The sequence below is a fragment of the Perognathus longimembris genome, chromosome 1 (genome assembly GCF_023159225.1).
Source record: "Perognathus longimembris pacificus isolate PPM17 chromosome 1, ASM2315922v1, whole genome shotgun sequence".
Taxonomy (NCBI): domain Eukaryota; kingdom Metazoa; phylum Chordata; class Mammalia; order Rodentia; family Heteromyidae; genus Perognathus; species Perognathus longimembris.
In genome coordinates, this window is record NC_063161.1 from 151,351,381 (window position 1) to 151,368,776 (window position 17,396).

The 17,396-nt window shown below is 56.6% G+C and overlaps 1 protein-coding gene across 15 annotated transcripts in view; it reads left to right on the top strand.

The window, feature by feature from the left end:
* Positions 1-17,396, top strand: part of LOC125348051 (DAB2 interacting protein) — a 168,070-nt gene that overhangs the window by 143,066 nt on the left and 7,608 nt on the right. For 12 of the 15 annotated variants that reach the window (XM_048341019.1, XM_048341004.1, XM_048341109.1 and 9 more), the window contains 10 exons: positions 1,027-1,180; positions 2,617-2,715; positions 3,395-3,949; positions 6,298-6,442; positions 6,529-6,673; positions 9,047-9,283; positions 10,775-10,976; positions 12,815-12,993; positions 14,903-15,791; positions 16,419-16,571. In XM_048341019.1, the coding sequence (XP_048196976.1) occupies positions 1,027-1,180; positions 2,617-2,715; positions 3,395-3,949; positions 6,298-6,442; positions 6,529-6,673; positions 9,047-9,283; positions 10,775-10,976; positions 12,815-12,993; positions 14,903-15,791; positions 16,419-16,571 (2,758 nt within the window). Of the gene's footprint in view, positions 1-71; positions 434-1,026; positions 1,181-2,616; positions 2,716-3,394; positions 3,950-6,297; positions 6,443-6,528; positions 6,674-9,046; positions 9,284-10,774; positions 10,977-12,814; positions 12,994-14,902; positions 15,792-16,418; positions 16,572-17,396 lie in introns of those variants that run through there. The other 3 variants (XM_048341076.1, XM_048341012.1, XM_048341049.1) reach the window with 3 other exon arrangements.

The following is a 17,396-nucleotide window of genomic DNA, read 5'->3' on the forward strand; positions in this document are numbered from 1 at the left end:
AAGGCACACCCCCCCTTCCCCCAAATTCCACAGTGTTAGCACCATTGATGTTGAGGGGGAGATAAACGTGTCTGAACACCTAGGGTTGGCATGTTGTGTGAGGTTTGCCACAGTGCACCTGTGGGATCTAGGCATCCAGAAAGGTCCTGGAGTAGAGACACAGCTCTGTGTGTCAGTGAGCCCAGACTGCACCGACAAGCTTTGGGGGAGCCATAGAGGAATCACGTGGTTCCAAGCTATCTTGAGCCTATACCACAGGTTTCTTCTGGTTGGACCTGTTTCCTCAGTGCTCTCAGAGGCAAGCTTCAGATAGTATGGCAAGACTGAGGTTGAAGGCTGACTGGTCTCCTGGGTGTTGGTAGTGGGCAGTATGAGGTGTCCACGTGATGCACAGAGGAACTAAGTTGCGGATGGGTGTAACTTACCTAAAACTGTACAGCAGGTGAGCAGCAGGCTCAGGTCCAAGACTGAGTGTGTTAGAGCCAGTGCATGTCTGGGCTATTTGGTTAGCAGGTGGTAACTCAGTGCTTCAGCTCAGGCCTAAGTCTGACCCACTGACCCAGGAGTCCCAGGTGGTAGACAGTCTCAGTGTTCGGGGTACCGTGCAGAAATGGTTGCATTCTTTCTATTCAGTCTCCTTGTTCTCATTTGTCAAGTGGAGGGACTCTCCTGCCTTGTGTGGGGCTGTGGAATAGAACAGTCATTATTATTAAGGGCTCTGCTAGCAGGAGCAGTCTGGACAAGTGTTGGGACACGGTGAGTGACACTGGTCTTGGATAGAGACCAAGGCAAAAGGCAGGGAAGGTTAAAAAGATTCAGAAGACTCCTTGGGACTGGGGCCATTGGGACTGTTGGAGAATCAAGGCAGACCCTGGCCCACAAACTTTAATGGATTTGATACCCTTCCCCAAACCTTTCCAGAGACAAAGTAGTTTGAGGTTTGGAGGAGGGGATTTGGCAAGCCAGTACTAGCTTAGTCCAGTCCCTGGCAGGCCCTCCTGACACTCTGCCTGCCCACCTCTGCAGGTCCCATCTGATGCCAAGGCTGAAGGAGTCTCGCTCCCACGAGTCCCTGCTCAGCCCCAGCAGCGCAGTGGAGGCGCTGGACCTCAGCATGGAGGAAGAGGTGGTCATCAAGCCTGTGCACAGCAGCATCCTGGGCCAGGACTACTGCTTCGAAGTAGGTCCCACCACAGTCCCTGGCCAGGTGGGGCTACTCCAGACCCCTGGGAGTGCTTGGTGACCTCAGCAGGGGACAGGCTCTTGGGAACAGTGGCCAGAAACTGCTCATAGCTTCTGACTTTGATGGGAGGCAAGGGGGAGCTAGGAGGAGGGATAGCCTTCATGCCTGCTCTCTGTGCTGGCAAGTGAAGTTGCTGGGTCCCCAGTCAACAAAATGGTTTAAACCCCAGAGCCCATGTTCCGGGCCGTCTCACCTCCAGTGCAAGCTCGGGAATTGGAGTAAGTTCCCCTTTTCTGGGCATATTTCCCTGTCTGCAGAGAGCCCAAACCTTCCTGCCCTTCATTCTGTGAGCCCAGGTTTGAGAGCACAGGGTCAGCGACCCAGCCTAGGGGGGTCATTACCTAATGTTAACTGTGCAGTCCCTCATGGAAGATGGAGAATCGGTGGCCCAGAGAAGGTAAGATGTCAGAGGTCATGACACAGCCAGGCTGAGACAAGCCAGCCCCAAGGTCACAAGTGCTGCAGATGGTCCTGAGAGGTCCTGCTTGCTTCTCTGTTGTCCATATTGTCTTCCTACCTCTGTTGGAGTATTCCTACTTTACCCAAACAGTAATACATAATCAGTAGAAGAATGAGTTTGGAAATCACAAGCCACCATTTGGGGACTTCTGATATCTGCACACCCTGTGCCCGCTCTGTGCTGTCTCTGGTGAAGACTCTTGGCTGAGTGGGCTGGATTTGAACTGGGATATCCTTGGAATGTCTCGGGATGGGCCGAGATGGTCAGTCCCCGACAGCTTTTTCACAGCAGGGGCTGCTGGTCAGTGTGCAGGCCGGGGGGCTGGGGCTGGCTTCCCGGTAGAGCCCTGGGTGTGGTGTCAGGTGCAGAACAGACAGAGTGGGAGCAGCTTGAGCCAGGTTCCTTTCTGAAGGAGATGTCTAAGTGGCAACCACAGGGTAAGCAGGAATTGGGCAAAACAGGAGTTTAAGGATTATAGCAGGAGGGGACCCTAAGGCCTGGCCCACAATTAGGCTTCTGTGACTATCGTTGTCACTGTTGCTGGGCAAAGGAATCCTCAGGAAGTATCAGCTAAGGACTGAGGTGCTCATTCTGCTTACCCTCCTTGCCTAGCATCCCATTCTGTTTTTCCTCGTGTCTCAGGTCAGAGTCAGAAAGATGGTTTCCTATTAGGACAAGAGGGCCATGAAGTGGGGAGAAAGAGCCTGATGGCAGAAGCCTCATTCCTGCTGCTGTCCTGCTCTGGGACAGCAGAATGTGGGCTGTCAGGGTGATTGTCAGCCTTGTCCTGCTTCCTTCCAGTGAGCATACCTGGTGGCCTCAGAGGTCTTCCATTGCTGTCGTCCCCATGGCTCCCCCCACCCCCCCCCCCATGGTCCTTGCCACTGTAGCACTGTCCTGCCTGTCCCGACAGGTGACAACATCTTCCGGAAGTAAGTGCTTTTCCTGCCGGTCCGCAGCTGAACGCGATAAGTGGATGGAGAACCTGCGGCGAGCCGTGCACCCCAATAAGGTAGGCCTGCACTTTGTCCCACTGGAGCATGAGAGATGGAGGTGGGACATGAGGAAATGGAAAGGATGATCCCTGGGTGTAGGCTGGTCCTAGATGCAGGCAGGGCCCCAAACAGACCCTGTAAGAGTTTGAACTGGTCATGCTGAGATGACTGGGCTGCCTTGGACCTGTTCCCAAAGCTATGTATTGAGGGGGCTGTACCACAGAGATGGGCATTGATGGGGCTCTTGAGGCCCTGTGTCCTTGTGCCTGGAGCTCCTGTAACCCAGCTTACCTGTAGCTTACTCTGACTCATCCACCATGTTCTAGCTTTGACGTCTGCCCCTCTGAGTTTCCTGTCCCTGGGCTCCCCTATCTGTAATCCTGCTCCTGTGTCTGTCTCCCTAGGTGGTATGTGGGTCTGGGCTGGGTCTTGGTCACCATGACATCACTAAGGAAGGGCCCTTAGCAGTAGTGACTTCTTAAGTTGCCCATATAGACCAGCAAGACGTTTATAGAAAAGTGAAGTGACACCCCAGGGTACGACACCTGCCCAGGTTCAGTGAGCACCCCTTCCCATGTCAGGGCTTGAGCCTTTCCTGGGGCTCAGGGAGTCCCTTCCAGACACTGCGGATTCCCGTACTGGCTAGGGTGTGGATGACAGCCACAGCTGACCATCCTGGGCCCTGTGCTTGTACAGGACAACAGCCGGCGCGTGGAACACATCCTAAAGCTTTGGGTGATTGAGGCCAAGGACCTGCCAGCCAAGAAAAAGTACCTGTGTGAGCTGTGCCTGGATGACGTGCTCTATGCCCGCACCACGGGCAAGCTCAAGACGGACAATGTCTTCTGGGGTGAGCACTTTGAGTTCCACAACCTGCCCCCTCTGCGCACAGTCACCGTCCACCTATACCGGGAGACTGACAAGAAGAAGAAGAAAGAACGCAACAGCTACCTGGGCCTGGTGAGCCTGCCTGCTGCTTCCGTGGCTGGCCGGCAGTTTGTGGAGAAGTGGTATCCAGTTGTGACGCCCAACCCCAAGGGTGGCAAAGGCCCCGGGCCTATGATCCGCATCAAGGCCCGCTACCAGACTATCACCATCCTGCCCATGGAGATGTACAAGGAGTTTGCCGAGCATATTACCAACCACTACCTGGGGCTGTGTGCAGCCCTCGAGCCCATCCTCAGTGCCAAGACCAAGGAGGAGATGGCGTCCGCGCTGGTGCACATCCTGCAGAGCACGGGCAAAGTGAAGGTGCGTGTGGCCCACTGTGACTAGAAGGCCCAGTGACAGGGACTACCCCTGCCCTGGCCGGGTGCCTGTCACATAGCGCCCGTGGAAGGGGCATGGATCAGCCAGATGCTCTCGCTAAGCGGGGGCCTGTCACGAGGCAAGGGCTTCCTACTAGGGCTGATTCTCAACACATACATGAAGCTGTAGATGGATCATAGCCCAATAGTCCTGGGATAGGGTTGCCTTCGAGTGTCTCCCCTACTGTCCTCAGACTGGCCTGAGCAGCAAACCCGTAGCTCAAACTCATGTTGCCACTGGCATGTTGGGTTTGACTGATATCCCCAACAGGTGAACCACCATCACAGCCTTAGCCTCACACCAGACACAGAGATTTCACCTGTGCATACAGAGATACACGCATGCATACACAGTGAGCTGGCCCAGCACCAAAACCTAAGAGAAATGGAGACTAGAGAGCCCTGTAGGCAGGCCTGCTTCAGTGCTATTGGATGGGACCAGCTATCCTACCTCTTATATCCTGACGCTCCCCAAAAATGAGCCTGGCAAGCTACACCCAGCTTCTGTACCTCCACCTCCTCCCTTAGCTTTGGAGGTAACTAGGCTCCTGGGCAGGGGTAGCCCTAGGAAGCAGACCATATCCTACCTGCCCAGCTCAGTGGAACATTGCTTTGGGACCTCCTCTTTACCATGCTTTCGCTCTTGGAGGAGCTGCCCAAAGCCGGTGGAAGAAAGAAGGCTTAACCTGGGCTAGGCTGGCCTTTGGTGACATGGATAGGCCCCCAAGGGCTATTTGAGGAGCTTGGCCTCGACCCAGTGGTTTGAGAACCAGTGGCTTATGTGATAGGAGTGGGGAGGGTAATCAGGGTCAAGGTCCTGAGTCCTCAACAAGAGTCAACAAGGGGGTGGGGGAATGAGGCTGGCACACACCCGACAGGGCTGGCAGAGCACAGTGGTGCAAGACTCCATGGGGGCCCCTTGCCCTCTTCTTCCCAGAGACCCTGTCAGGAGGCTGGTTGCAAATCTCTTGTCCTCCATGGCCTCCATTGCCTGCTGGGCGGCACTGCCACAGGACAGCCCTTGGGAGAGGGGCTCCATCACGTGATCAGTGGGGAGCACGCCTTCCTCTGTACTTTTGAGTTACCTGTCCGCGCCTTCAGACATGCTGCCTGTAGCTGCCACCTGGGACACCTCTGGCCACACTGCTGATGTACTGTCAGTGGTGAGCCTGCTGGGTGCTGACAAACAGCAAATGGAAAAGGAAAAGGCTGTGGCTCGGAGCGGGTGTGGGGACGCAGCACAGGCTTTAGTCTTTTTCGTTGCTGGGCAGGAGCCAGAGTGGAGCTCTTACCTTTGTTTAAAGGATTTCAAGGATGACCCTAGAGGCCATCTACAAATCAGGAAGAGATCCCAGGGTTGCACAAACCCAGTGAAGCCCTCCTATCTCTCCATCCTTCCATTGCCAGCTAGGTCTCCTGAGTCTGGGCTTGGTTCTGTATTTCAAAGAGTCCCAAAGTTGGTACATTAGAATAAGGAATTTCCAGAGCACCGGAAACACTGGCTCAGGCTGGACATGTTACCGGCTCCATGCCGGCTAGCCTTCTCCCACGAGTCTCTGCCTACTTGCCTGCCTCTTCTCTGTGCTCCCTGCACAGGTTGGCTGGGGACATGAAGGGACGGGTCTTCTGGTGAGGCAGCTGCTGTCTGGGTAGTGCCACTGTTAGGGATAGCATAGCTGAGCTCTTCTACCTGCCTCTTCCCTCAACACTGTGTGGGACCTGGTGTGTGAGGAGTTCACCAGTTACCCTTTGAGGCAGTGTGGGGCCCACAGCCCTGAGGGGCCCCAGCCTGCTGGCCCAGCCAGAGCTAGGTAGCGCACTAGGTAGCAGGTAGGTAGACATCAGTCTTGCTTGCATGAGCTTGAAGCAGCTCTGTCACCTTTGTCCTCCCCTCCTTTGCTGTGGGGCTGCAGAGAACAGGTCTGTCAGTGGAAAACCCCTGGTCCTGGTGGCCGTACCCCAACACAAAGCAGACCTGTCTATCCTCACAGAGGATCAAGCTCCTCTGTGGTCGCCTGCCAGGCCTGGTTCGGACTGAACAGGGGTTAAGTTCAGCCAGTCTGAGCATGATGGAATGAGGCTGTGTGGCCCCATGTGACACGCTTGTGTCTACTCTAACCTCCCCATCCTCGAACCTATCTGATATCACCACCTCCAGGCTCCTTCCTCAGCCTGGCTGTGCCCCCCCACCCCCACCAGCCACCTGAGTGGTGAGGGAGCTGCCTTGAGAAGCAGGGGCGTCTCCTTTGGAGCCCCCTGGTCCTGTACCCTGCTTACCTCCTCCTTCCACAGGACTTCCTGACAGACCTGATGATGTCAGAGGTGGACCGCTGCGGGGACAACGAGCATCTCATCTTCCGGGAGAACACGCTGGCCACCAAGGCCATTGAGGAGTACCTCAAGCTGGTGGGCCAGAAGTACCTGCAGGACGCCCTAGGTAGGGGACGTGCAGGCTGGCGGCGGGCCGAGGGCCGAGCAGTGCTGGCCCGGCGCTCACTCCCTGCCTTGCTCACCTGGCCACAGGGGAGTTCATCAAGGCGCTGTATGAGTCGGATGAGAACTGCGAAGTGGACCCAAGCAAGTGTTCAGCCGCTGACCTCCCCGAGCACCAGGGCAACCTCAAGATGTGCTGCGAACTGGCCTTCTGCAAGATCATCAACTCCTACTGGTCAGTGTGGGCCTGGGGCCTCTGGGGTGCCCTTGGGGGTCAGGTGGTTCTACACTGTCGGCTGGCCTGTCTATTCGTTCTCTGTCAGGGTGTATACATATCATGCCATGCACTGAGCTGAGAACCTACCCGCTGTCGGGCCCCGCTGAATGGCTGGGTTGCCAGGCTTCTGTCCTGGTCCTTTGGGGGCTCTTGATGTCTTCAAGGTAGTTTTTTTTTTTTTTTTATGGTGTTACTTAGAAGCGGACATGGCATTGTGTCTGCATCTGACTGGCGAGCGCTGGGTACGTGCAGAAGGAGACTGGTGCGACACAGAGTGGGACCAATGGGGCCCTCACAGGCTCCTACTCCCAAGAGTCTTCCCTGTTGGTCCCTGGGACTTGTGGTGCTCCCAGCCCAGGCTTGTGTTCAGGCCCAGCATGTGTTGAGTGCATAAGCAGGCTTCCTGACGAGCCCCGAGAACAAGGAGGAAAAAAAAGAATGCCTTTAAACAGAGCAGGACCTGTAGGAGCAGGCTGCTCGTATGGACCATGAGCGGGCCGGGCTCATTCCCTGGAGAAGGCAATAGGGCTTGCCTCCAGCCACCTGCTTTTTTCCTGGGGTATGTGTGCCTAGTTGGTCCACCGTCTTTGTGGAAGGGCTTTGTGACTGTCCAGGGGGGCCTTGTTGCCCCAAGTAGGTTTATTTTCACACCGGGGGAACTGGCTTGTGTGACTGCTGCACTCAGGTGCACAAGCACCTTTATAAGCCATGTGTCCTGACTGCGCTCGTTTCTTTCACTCACCCTCCTTGACCCCATGTGTTCCTGCCCTCAGGTCTGCCGCCTGCACCCTCCTGCCCCTCATCTTTCCAAATGTGCTTTGTGCACCCATCTAGAGTTGGGTTGGGTTCTATTGGAGTGGGATTGGGTTTGAGTGGGATAGCATCTGCATCTGAATGTTACTTTCCTTTCTTTTCCTGGCAGCTCCCAGCTCCGCCAGCTCACGGTTGGTCTCGCAGGAGAGCCCAGGAAGTGTTTATTGCTCTCTCTCAAAGGACAGGCAGAGGCAGTCTTGGTAGACAGGATGTCCAGATTCAGGAACATGTGTGCCCACCTTCCCAGGTCCCTTAGATTGTTACACAGGTGCTCTCCTCGGTCCAGCTCACCTTCAGCTGGGCCAGAAATGCACAACTTCCCACTCTCCTAGGCCCTGGGGGAGCAGTCAGAAATCTTTGAACTCTGAGAGAGTGCTTCCTCCCCACCCTGCACGGGGCTGGTCTTTCACCAACTCTGCCCCTGTTCCAAGGCGGATGGGTGTGGGGCACAGGGAAAACACTGTGGGCAAGAATTTTCCATTTCCTTTTTCTGGCATGTATTAGAAGTTTTTCCTCTAAGGCCGTGGTAGCTAATCGCCACTCAGTGCCTATCCCTGCCCAGTCTCGTGCCGGGCGCCATGAGGCCCAGGGCTGAGGACCACTTCCCTCCCTTTCTCTTTTGGCAGTACCATTGGTCTAGCCACAGTCACTTCTGTAAGCCTGCCGGTCTGGCTGTGGAGTTTACACTGGTCAAGACCTCTTAGGACCTTGTAACCTCAGCATGAAGGTGGCACTATGATCCCGGCAGGACAGACCTTGCTCTCAGATGAAAGGATTAGCCAGGCATAAACTGGGAGCACTGGTCTGCCCCAGACTGGGCACATACACCAAGGTGTAAAGGTAGCAAAGCCACTTGAAAGTTGGCCAGGGGAGGCCTAATTGGCAGGTCAGGATGCCCAGTGGAGCCACCTTGGTTTCTAGTGTCTTCTTCTTCCTCATATGGAGCACAAGGGGCTGTGTTTTTAGCCTGTGAGTGAGGGTGCTTCCCTTTTCTTGGTCACTCAGAGTTAATTCTGAAAACCTCAAATTCCTGTGACATAATTCAGGCAAGATGAGCGAGTGTACTGGCAATGATAGGAGCCCAAGGATTGGTGATCTGTGCCTGTAGTTTCTTCTCTTCCTCCCCCAGACCCAGCCTGCTGAATGGGTAGAAAGATGTGTTGTCCCTGGGCAGGTAGAAAGGTGGTTCAGGGATATTCTGGCTGCTGCTCGGCTTGGACTCTGAGCCAGCTCTCCAGGCCTCGTCTCCTGGCCTAGTCATCTCCGTACCCCGATCCGAGCTTGGATCTCCTGATGGCTGAGCACCCTGTCTGCCAGCCCTGTGCTGGGCACTCTCCCACTGTACTGTGCAGTGGGCAGTCCTGACCAATGGATGGCTAATGGGCCGGGTCACAGGCCCAAGGAGCTCAGCCTTCACACAGGGCTCCATGTGACCCCTAACCAGATTCTGCCCTGCGTCCTCCTGTCTCGGGGCCCCTGCTGACCACCAGGGCTATCCTTGTCTCTTTCTCTCCACAGCGTCTTTCCAAGGGAGCTGAAAGAGGTGTTTGCCTCGTGGCGGCAGGAGTGCAGCAGCCGCGGCCGGCCAGACATCAGCGAGCGGCTCATCAGTGCCTCCCTCTTCCTGCGCTTCCTCTGCCCAGCCATCATGTCCCCCTCACTCTTCAACCTGCTGCAGGAGTACCCCGATGACCGCACGGCCCGCACCCTCACCCTCATAGCCAAGGTTACTCAGAACCTGGCCAACTTTGCCAAGTAAGTGTCACACCCCCGACAGACAGAGAACCGCAAGCTGGAGTGCATAGGGATGGACCCCTGGGGTGCTTGGAGCCCCTGAGCTGGGCGAGGCCGTAGCCCTTGCTTTCATCCCTGTCCTTCTTACTTAATCCCTGCCCCTCTATTTCAAAATGGAACCTCCTTCATACCCCATCCTCCTAGTAAAGTACTTGCCATTTTGGTATGTTTCCTTTAGTTTCAAAGGCGAGAAGACAAGGTATTTTTTTTTCCTTCTGCTTTTTTGAATTAACATTATCATAAGGACTCCCCTATCCCCTAACATTCCTAAACTCCATTTTGAATCAAATGACTAATATCCTGTGTTTGTTTTTTTTAACCATTCCCTGTGTGGTTGAGCCACCCAGGTTTCAAACTGCCCTGAGTTGATGTGGTCAAGATAGCTTCACTTAGAAAAGGTGCTTCTAGTGTTGTCACTGCATTCTTAAAGCATGTAGGTGGAAGTCGCTGGGCTGGGTCATCTTGTTCATTCACAAAGTGTGAACTGGGGCCTATTCCACGATTATCTCTGTGCTGGGCCCTGACACCGGGTCAGCTCTGGGCCTAGCCTTCAAAAGCTTAGCTCACCCACAGGGTGGTATACAGTGAATAGCAGAGCAATGACCAAGACATGCAGCAGAGTCTCGGGAGAGCCTGAGCTTGCAGGGAGAGAGAACGAAGAGCCCATTCATCTGACTCTAGGAAGGATATCAGGAGTAGAGGCTGGTGTGCTGGGAAGGGGGATATTGGGGCAGCAAAAGTCCTGAGCATCGAGTGCTAGCCCAGGAGAGGTCAGAGATAAGGCCAAAGGCACAGCAGGGTCCAAAAGGTCACATGAGGTCATCAAGAGGTTTAAAGAAATGAGAGAGGCTGGCCCTTATCTGTTCTGGATCCTGAAAAGATCACCCAGTCCATGGAACAGTGTGACTGGCAGCCAAAAGACCCAAGAGAAGAGCGTGGCTCTGTGTTTCAAGTAAAAATATCAAAAGGCATGGAGAGAAATAGCAGTGTACGATGAGGTCAGGTAATAAAGTCACAGGCCTTGCTGATTGGAGATGAAGAAGAGGAAGATGAGGCTACTGCCAGGCTTCTGGCTCGGACATCTGGATTGATGCTTTTCTCCTCACTTAGGAAAGGGAGCTCGAGAGGAGGCATGGAGTATGATGACTTAGGGCTGAGTAGGAGTTGGTCCCAGGGGAGCAGGGAGACCAGGATCCAGTAAGGACCTGAGAGTCGTCTGCACTGGGAACTGACGCGCTCGGAGGAAGAGATAGCAGAGTCCTGTGGGAGTTGTGGGATCAAAGGTCCCTAAGTGGGCTGTTAGGCTTGGGCTCAAGGAAGGGAGGCCCCAGTGTTGTTTGTCACAGAGGAGTCCATTGGCTTGGGAGGATGGGAGCCAGTCAAGGAATGAGACCCGAGGGACAGTGGGGGCTCAGAGAAGGTTCGCTCACTCCTGCTGCTGCCTCTTTCCAGGTTTGGCAGCAAGGAAGAGTACATGTCATTCATGAACCAGTTCCTGGAGCACGAATGGACCAACATGCAGCGCTTTCTGCTGGAGATCTCCAACCCAGAGACCATCTCCAACACAGCAGGCTTCGAGGGCTACATTGACCTGGGCCGCGAGCTTTCCAGTCTGCACTCCCTGCTCTGGGAGGCCGTCAGCCAGCTGGAGCAGGTGCCTGTGGCCATAGCTCAGAGGGTGGGGCCCGTGGCCACCAGGAAGCTTCTGGTGCTCTTCCTTCCAGGGTAGGCTCAGGCTCTGCCTGTGTAGCTCGGGTCAGGCCCCCAGGTACCTGCGGCACCGGCTCAAGGCTCAAGTCCTATAGAACATACCAAGGGTTGCTGGGTTCCATTCTCTTTGTGGGTGAGCACGGAGTTCACTCTTCAGCACCAGCCGCAGCAGCTCTGCGTTCCGGGGCCCCGGGCAGTGCACATGTGGTGGCCCAGTTCCATATGGGAAGATTCACCTCCTTCCCAAGTGCTGTGAAAAACGAGATTTGCCTTAAGAACTTCACCAAAGCTGTCCTGGCTCTGTGTTTTGAGGCCACTTAGCATGGAAAAGATGGATGACCTGCACCTCTCTATGTCATCCACAGAGTCACAAACGCTTTTAGAGCTAGAGGTGTCACTCTCGCCTAGCATGCACATGGCTCTACATTCGATCCTCAGAATCACAAAACCATGGAAAAAAACAACCCTCTTTCTATAATTGCCCTCAGCCATCAGTTGACAAGATGATTCCTTAAACACGGACTCTGCCTCAGTGACCTGCACTGAGCTCTCCTCAGCCTGGGCTTCCACAAACTCCCCCACTAACCTGAGCCGCAGGCTCTTGATGGTACAGTTTGGTCCTGCCAAGAACCACGTCTTGAATATCTTGCTTTCCAGGGTTCTGGATACAAGCAATATCAACTGCCTTCGGTCCTACCCCTACTTGTGACTCCTTGGAGTAATGCAATATGCAGCCTTTTATACAGTCTGCATGCTTAGGCCCAAGCAGGGAAAGTTCCCTTTTGTAGTTCGTTTTCAAGTGAGAATTTGCTGTGTATACTGCCACGTGTATTTTCACCCTCTTTGCAGGCGTCTTCCCAAATCACTGTGCGCTGCACTGCTACTCAGGCTTCTTCCTAGCAGCCGCTCGCCACCTTGGCATGAGAATGTGCTCTATGTCACCCGCCCTCTAGTGATAGGCGTTTGGGTTAGTCGCAGCTTTTTGCTGAAACTGCTGCTATTGCCCTTGCAGCCGGGCCATTTTGCTCGTGGTTATCCACTTGCCTTTGGCTGTGAGAGGCCCAGGAGTCAGGTGTGGAAAGGAAGGCCAGGCCCCTCATTCTACTCCTGAGCCTGCACTGCTAGTCCCTGTCCCGCGGATCTCACACCTGGGCAGGAAAGGCGGAAAGTGATTGGCATTGTCATGGGTGGCAGGGGGCCAAAGATTCATCTGTATTTGGTCTAGGTTTTCCTATGTCACCTTCACCCACCAGCACATGGACTTCCACTGTACAAAGCAGTGTTGCCTTCTCTAAGTTTAGTCCTCCGCCCAGAGCCCCCTCTACTGCATCCAGGCTGTGGCAGTGAGGGTCGGATGGACTCAAGTTCTGACCTCTGTCTGGCCAGCATCCTACGATGCCTCCTCTGTACCTGAACTATCTCCATGAGCTCAAGGGTCAGAAGAGTCTGACACAGCGGGGAGGGGGCTGCCACAGAAACCCTTTCAATGAGGAGGTGTAGACGTGGGGAATTGTGGGTTTCCCCCTGGACTTGGCTCTCTGGCTGGGGAAAGAGTGGGTCTCCTGGCCTAGGAGTATCTGGAAAACTGTCCACAAAGGCAGATTTAGAGATTGTTGGACTTGCTTCTTCCCAGACCCACTGGATCTGACCAATGGGGTTGGGGATCTGCATTTTTGATGGGTTCCCTGGGGCTTTGAACCACGGATTAAGTCCTGTGGCTGTACCGGATTTGTTAACTTCCCACCCAGTCGATAACATCTGTGTTTTGCTGTATCTCTGTAGAGCATTGTGTCCAAACTCGGCCCCTTGCCTCGGATTCTGAGGGACGTGCACACCGCGCTGAGCACCCCAGGCAGCGGGCAGCTCCCTGGGACCAATGACCTGGCCTCCACACCAGGCTCGGGCAGCAGCAGCATCTCAGCGGGGCTGCAGAAGATGGTGATTGAAAATGACCTTTCTGGGTAAGAGCTGCCAGGTGTGCCGAGCGAAGTGGAGCTTGCACGCAGACTGATTACAGACCATCAGTGGTCTCAGATGCAGGGAGAGGACCCTTCCCACAAGTACCCATGAAACAAGTCTGAAAGAGACCCACTGTATTTGGCAGTGACCTAAGTTACAAGCCAGTTTGGAAAAAAATCAGGGAAGATTTCCTGGAAGAGGCAGAGCCTTTTGGGAAAAGTACTATTTCCACTGGTGGACACAGCATTCTAGATCAAATGCCTAGAGAAAGACAGCCTGTGCTCAGGAACCATTTTACTGGTCCCAAATATTTCTAGATTTGTTTTTCCTGCACTTCAACATGCCTGTTGATATTTCTTTTTTCTTTTTGGCCAGTCCTGGGGCTTGGACTCAGGGCCTGAGCACCGTCCCTGGCTTCTTTTTGCTCAAGGCTAGCACTCTGCCACTTGAGCCACAGCGCCACTTCTGGCCATTTTTTGTATATGTGGTGCTGGGGAATCGAACCCAGGGCCTCATGTATACGAGGCAAGCACTCTTGCCACTAGGCCATATTCCCAGCCCCGTCTGTTGATATTTCCCAAGCCTGTCAGCCCAGGGTGGAGTGGGGGGCAGATGCCTTGGATATTTGCATCAAAAAGGGGGCCCTTCCCTGAGAAGCCTAGTGTTCACACTAAGCTAGTGAGCTCTGCTCCTTCTCCCAGCCCCTCATCTCCAGGGGCCCTCTTCAGCTGGCCTGTGCAGATGAGATCAGAGTAGCAGAGTATGTGCTGCTACAGCACAGGCCTTGAAGCAGGTAGGGGGCTTTGAGTCAGATCGGGGAGGGAGAAGTCCCCGGAGGAAACCACCATGCCAGTCCCCAATTCTTCTGAGCACTGGCTTGGGGGTCTGTTCATTTAACTTGCCAAGGAGGGCCCAGCAATCACCAGTGAGAGTTCAGGCGGAGCCACCCGAGAGGCTGTCAGGCAGCTAGGCCTATGGGCGCTGCCTCCAGCTGGTCATGGCTTAATCCCCACTCTGTCTCTTACCCTTGTCCATTAAGCATTGTGACCCCAAGTGGCTCGCTGCCTGTCTCGGGGCCTTAGGTATCTGTTCCTCCGAGGTCCCATTGACCAGCTCCCCATCATAAGCCTATGTCAAGCCGCTTAGGTCTTTGCTGCTGCGTATCCACTCAAAGCTTTCCCACCCCACATCTTCCTCCATAGCTCCCTTGGCTCCACCACAGCAATACCGGCCTCCACGGAGGTCCAGAGAAAGGTTTCAGCCAGGTGTTGAGTGAGGGGAAGGCCAAGGTTGTGGCCAATCAAGTGTGGGGGTGGGGTGGGGGGGGAATCAGAGTCTGCAGCACAAGTTCAGAACCCTCCCCCCCTCCTGCATGCACCCCTGCACTCTGATTCTGTTTTTGTCAGCCGTGCCAGCCTCCGCTTGCCACTCACATGGAGTGGCAGTAGGAAGCTGGTAGAGGGAGGTTTCACCGGGCTCATGAGGAGCAGGAGAGAAAAGGCAGAGGAGCCTCCGGGACTTGGAAGTCACTGAGAAAAGCCAGGGCCCAGGAGTGGCAGAGAGCGCGCTACGGAGCCGCGGGCCTGGGTTGACTGGGGGGGGAAATCCTCAGAGCACACCAGGCACCGGTGCCTGATGCCCAAGGCTGCATCCCAGCAGGGAAGGGGCCTCCCAGGCAGCCTAGCCTGGCACCAGCAGGGCTGGCCCCTAGAGCAGAGGTTCTGTGTGGGGTAGCTCTTGCCACCGGTCCTGGGACGCGCTCCCCTCTGCCACCCAACTCTCCCCCTCCGCGGCCCTGGCATGGCTTCCGGACCCCGGCAGGTTGGCGGTGCTGTTGGTTTGGACCCACGTGGCCGCACTTACAGTTCTTCTCTTCCCCTTCTTTCCCTGTGTGTGCTTGTCTCCCTGCAGTCTGATAGATTTCACCCGGTTACCGTCTCCAACCCCCGAAAACAAGGACTTGTTTTTTGTCACAAGGTCCTCCGGGGTCCAGCCCTCACCTGCCCGCAGCTCGAGCTACTCGGAAGCCAACGAGCCCGACCTCCAGATGGCCAATGGTGGCAAGAGCCTGTCTATGGTGGATCTCCAAGATGCCCGCACACTGGACGGGGAGGCGGGCTCCCCCGCGGGCCCGGACGTCCTTCCTGCCGATGGGCAGGCTTCCGCAGCTCAGCTGGTTGCCGGGTGGCCAGCCCGGGCGGGCCCCGTGAGCCTGGCAGGGCTAGCCACAGTGCGGCGGGCAGGCCAGACGCCCACGACCCCGGGCACCTCTGAGGGGGCGCCGGGCCGGCCCCAGCTGTTGGCACCACTCTCCTTCCAGAACCCTGTGTACCAGATGGCAGCCGGCCTGCCACTGTCCCCTCGCGGCCTCGGTGACTCGGGCTCCGAGGGCCACAGCTCCCTGAGCTCCCACAGCAACAGTGAAGAGCTGGCAGCTGCGGCCAAGCTGGGAAGTTTCAGCGCTGCCACAGAGGAGCTGGCACGGCGGCCTGGCGAGCTGGCACGGCGGCAGATGTCACTAACTGAGAAGGGCGGGCAGCCCACCGTGCCAAGGCAGAACAGCGCTGGTCCCCAGCGGAGGATCGACCAACCGCCGCCCCCTCCGCCACCGCCACCACCTGCCCCCCGGGGCCGGACGCCCCCCAACCTCTTGAGCACCCTGCAGTACCCACGGCCCTCGAGTGGAACGCTGGCAACGGCCTCACCTGACTGGGCCGGCCCTGGTGCTCGGCTGCGGCAGCAGTCCTCCTCCTCCAAAGGAGACAGCCCGGAGCTGAAGCCTCGCGCCATGCACAAGCAGGTCAGCACCGGGGGCGGGCGGAGGGCTCAGCTGGCCCACGTCACACCCACGGCATGCTCCCCGGTCATTTCACCTCACCACGCCCAGCTGCCATCCCATGCGGAGCGGTGCCATGGCTTGCCCCATCCATCAGCCTGGGAACCGGGGCTGCCACAGCCTTAGGGAGCTCCAGGCTATGCACCCCTCCTTACTGGATCAGGCTGGGGTCTGCTCAATTCCAGGTCCATGCCGGGCCCCAAGCCCACGCCCGCCTGCCCTGCTCCGGCTGTCACGCTTCCTTCCTCCCCAAAACGTTCACATAGGCCAAGCTGGCCTCTGGGCACAGCGGCCAGGAGCTCTGACAATCCCCGTCACCCAAGGGCTATGGCAGGACACGGAGAGAAAGGCTTCAGGTTGCACCCCCAGCCCAGCGCTGACCAAGCCGGGGATAGGCGCCCCTGTGGCCGCAGTGCGGCGCTCTGGGCTGGGGTCTGGCTCAGGCTGCCTGCGGGGAGACCAACATCCCCTGCTAAGGCACTGGAGACGAGCCAGCCTCCGAACCACTTGTCAGTAGCTCACCTGGTGTCGGTCCCTGCCCCTCCCTCCCCCTCCCTCCCCACAGCCCTTCACAGCTGTGTTTCATTGTAGGGCCCTTCACCCGTGAGCCCCAATGCCCTGGACCGCACGGCTGCTTGGCTCTTGACCATGAACGCGCAGTTGTTAGAAGACGAGGGCCTGGGCCCAGATCCCCCCCACAGGGATAGGCTAAGGAGTAAGGAGGAGCTCAGCCAAGCAGAAAAGGTAACACCGGACCCGGGCTGGGCGGGCAGGGCGGGCTGCAGGAGTCTCTCCTGGGAGCCCTCCATGAGAGTGAGGCGGCTCTGCTTGCTCCTGCCGTGCAGGCCCCTCCTGAAGGAACCCAGCCAGAGGGACCTAGCGTAGACCTAAGGTCTCCCGGGCAGCCCACGCAGTGGACACCCGGGACCGGGGCAGGCCTCTGGGAGGGCATCTGACACCCAGAGCCAGAGAGGCACCTTCGCACCCTTGCAGGGAGCCTCACGCATGAAGAGGCAAGAGACAGGGGTTCCTGAGTCAGTGGGGGAGCCCCCCAAGTGCCACCTTGAGATTGGTGCCTCACCAAGGCCTGACTCTTCTCAGTTCCCAGGACTAGGGGCATGCATCGCTTGTAAAAAAAAATCCAAGTCTCCCCCTTCCACACCTCTAGATCTGGCGGGGCAGTGGTGGAGCTTCATTCATCTCTACCCCCCAGGTTGCCCTGGATCTGTGGGTAGCCCTTCCCCTGGAGGCCAGAGCCCACGCAGGTGGAGGAACCGGGACCAGGCCTCCAGGAAGGCAGCCGCCTCCCATCCTTGTGCCCCAGAAATCCTCTTCTTTCCTCCTGAGAAAGAAGCTGGGCATCGGCGTGGCCGTGTCCCCCCCACTCCATCACCACGCTGCATTCGATGCCCCCCGCCATGCCCTCAGTCCACTGCTTCTGCTTGCTTTCACAGGACTCACACAGTGCCCAGAGGGCCCGGGCGGGAGACAGGCTCTCCGCTTCCCTTAGCCCCGCATCCTCATGTCCGGCTCCTCCAACTTCCACAGCTGCCCTGCCCTCCTGGGAGG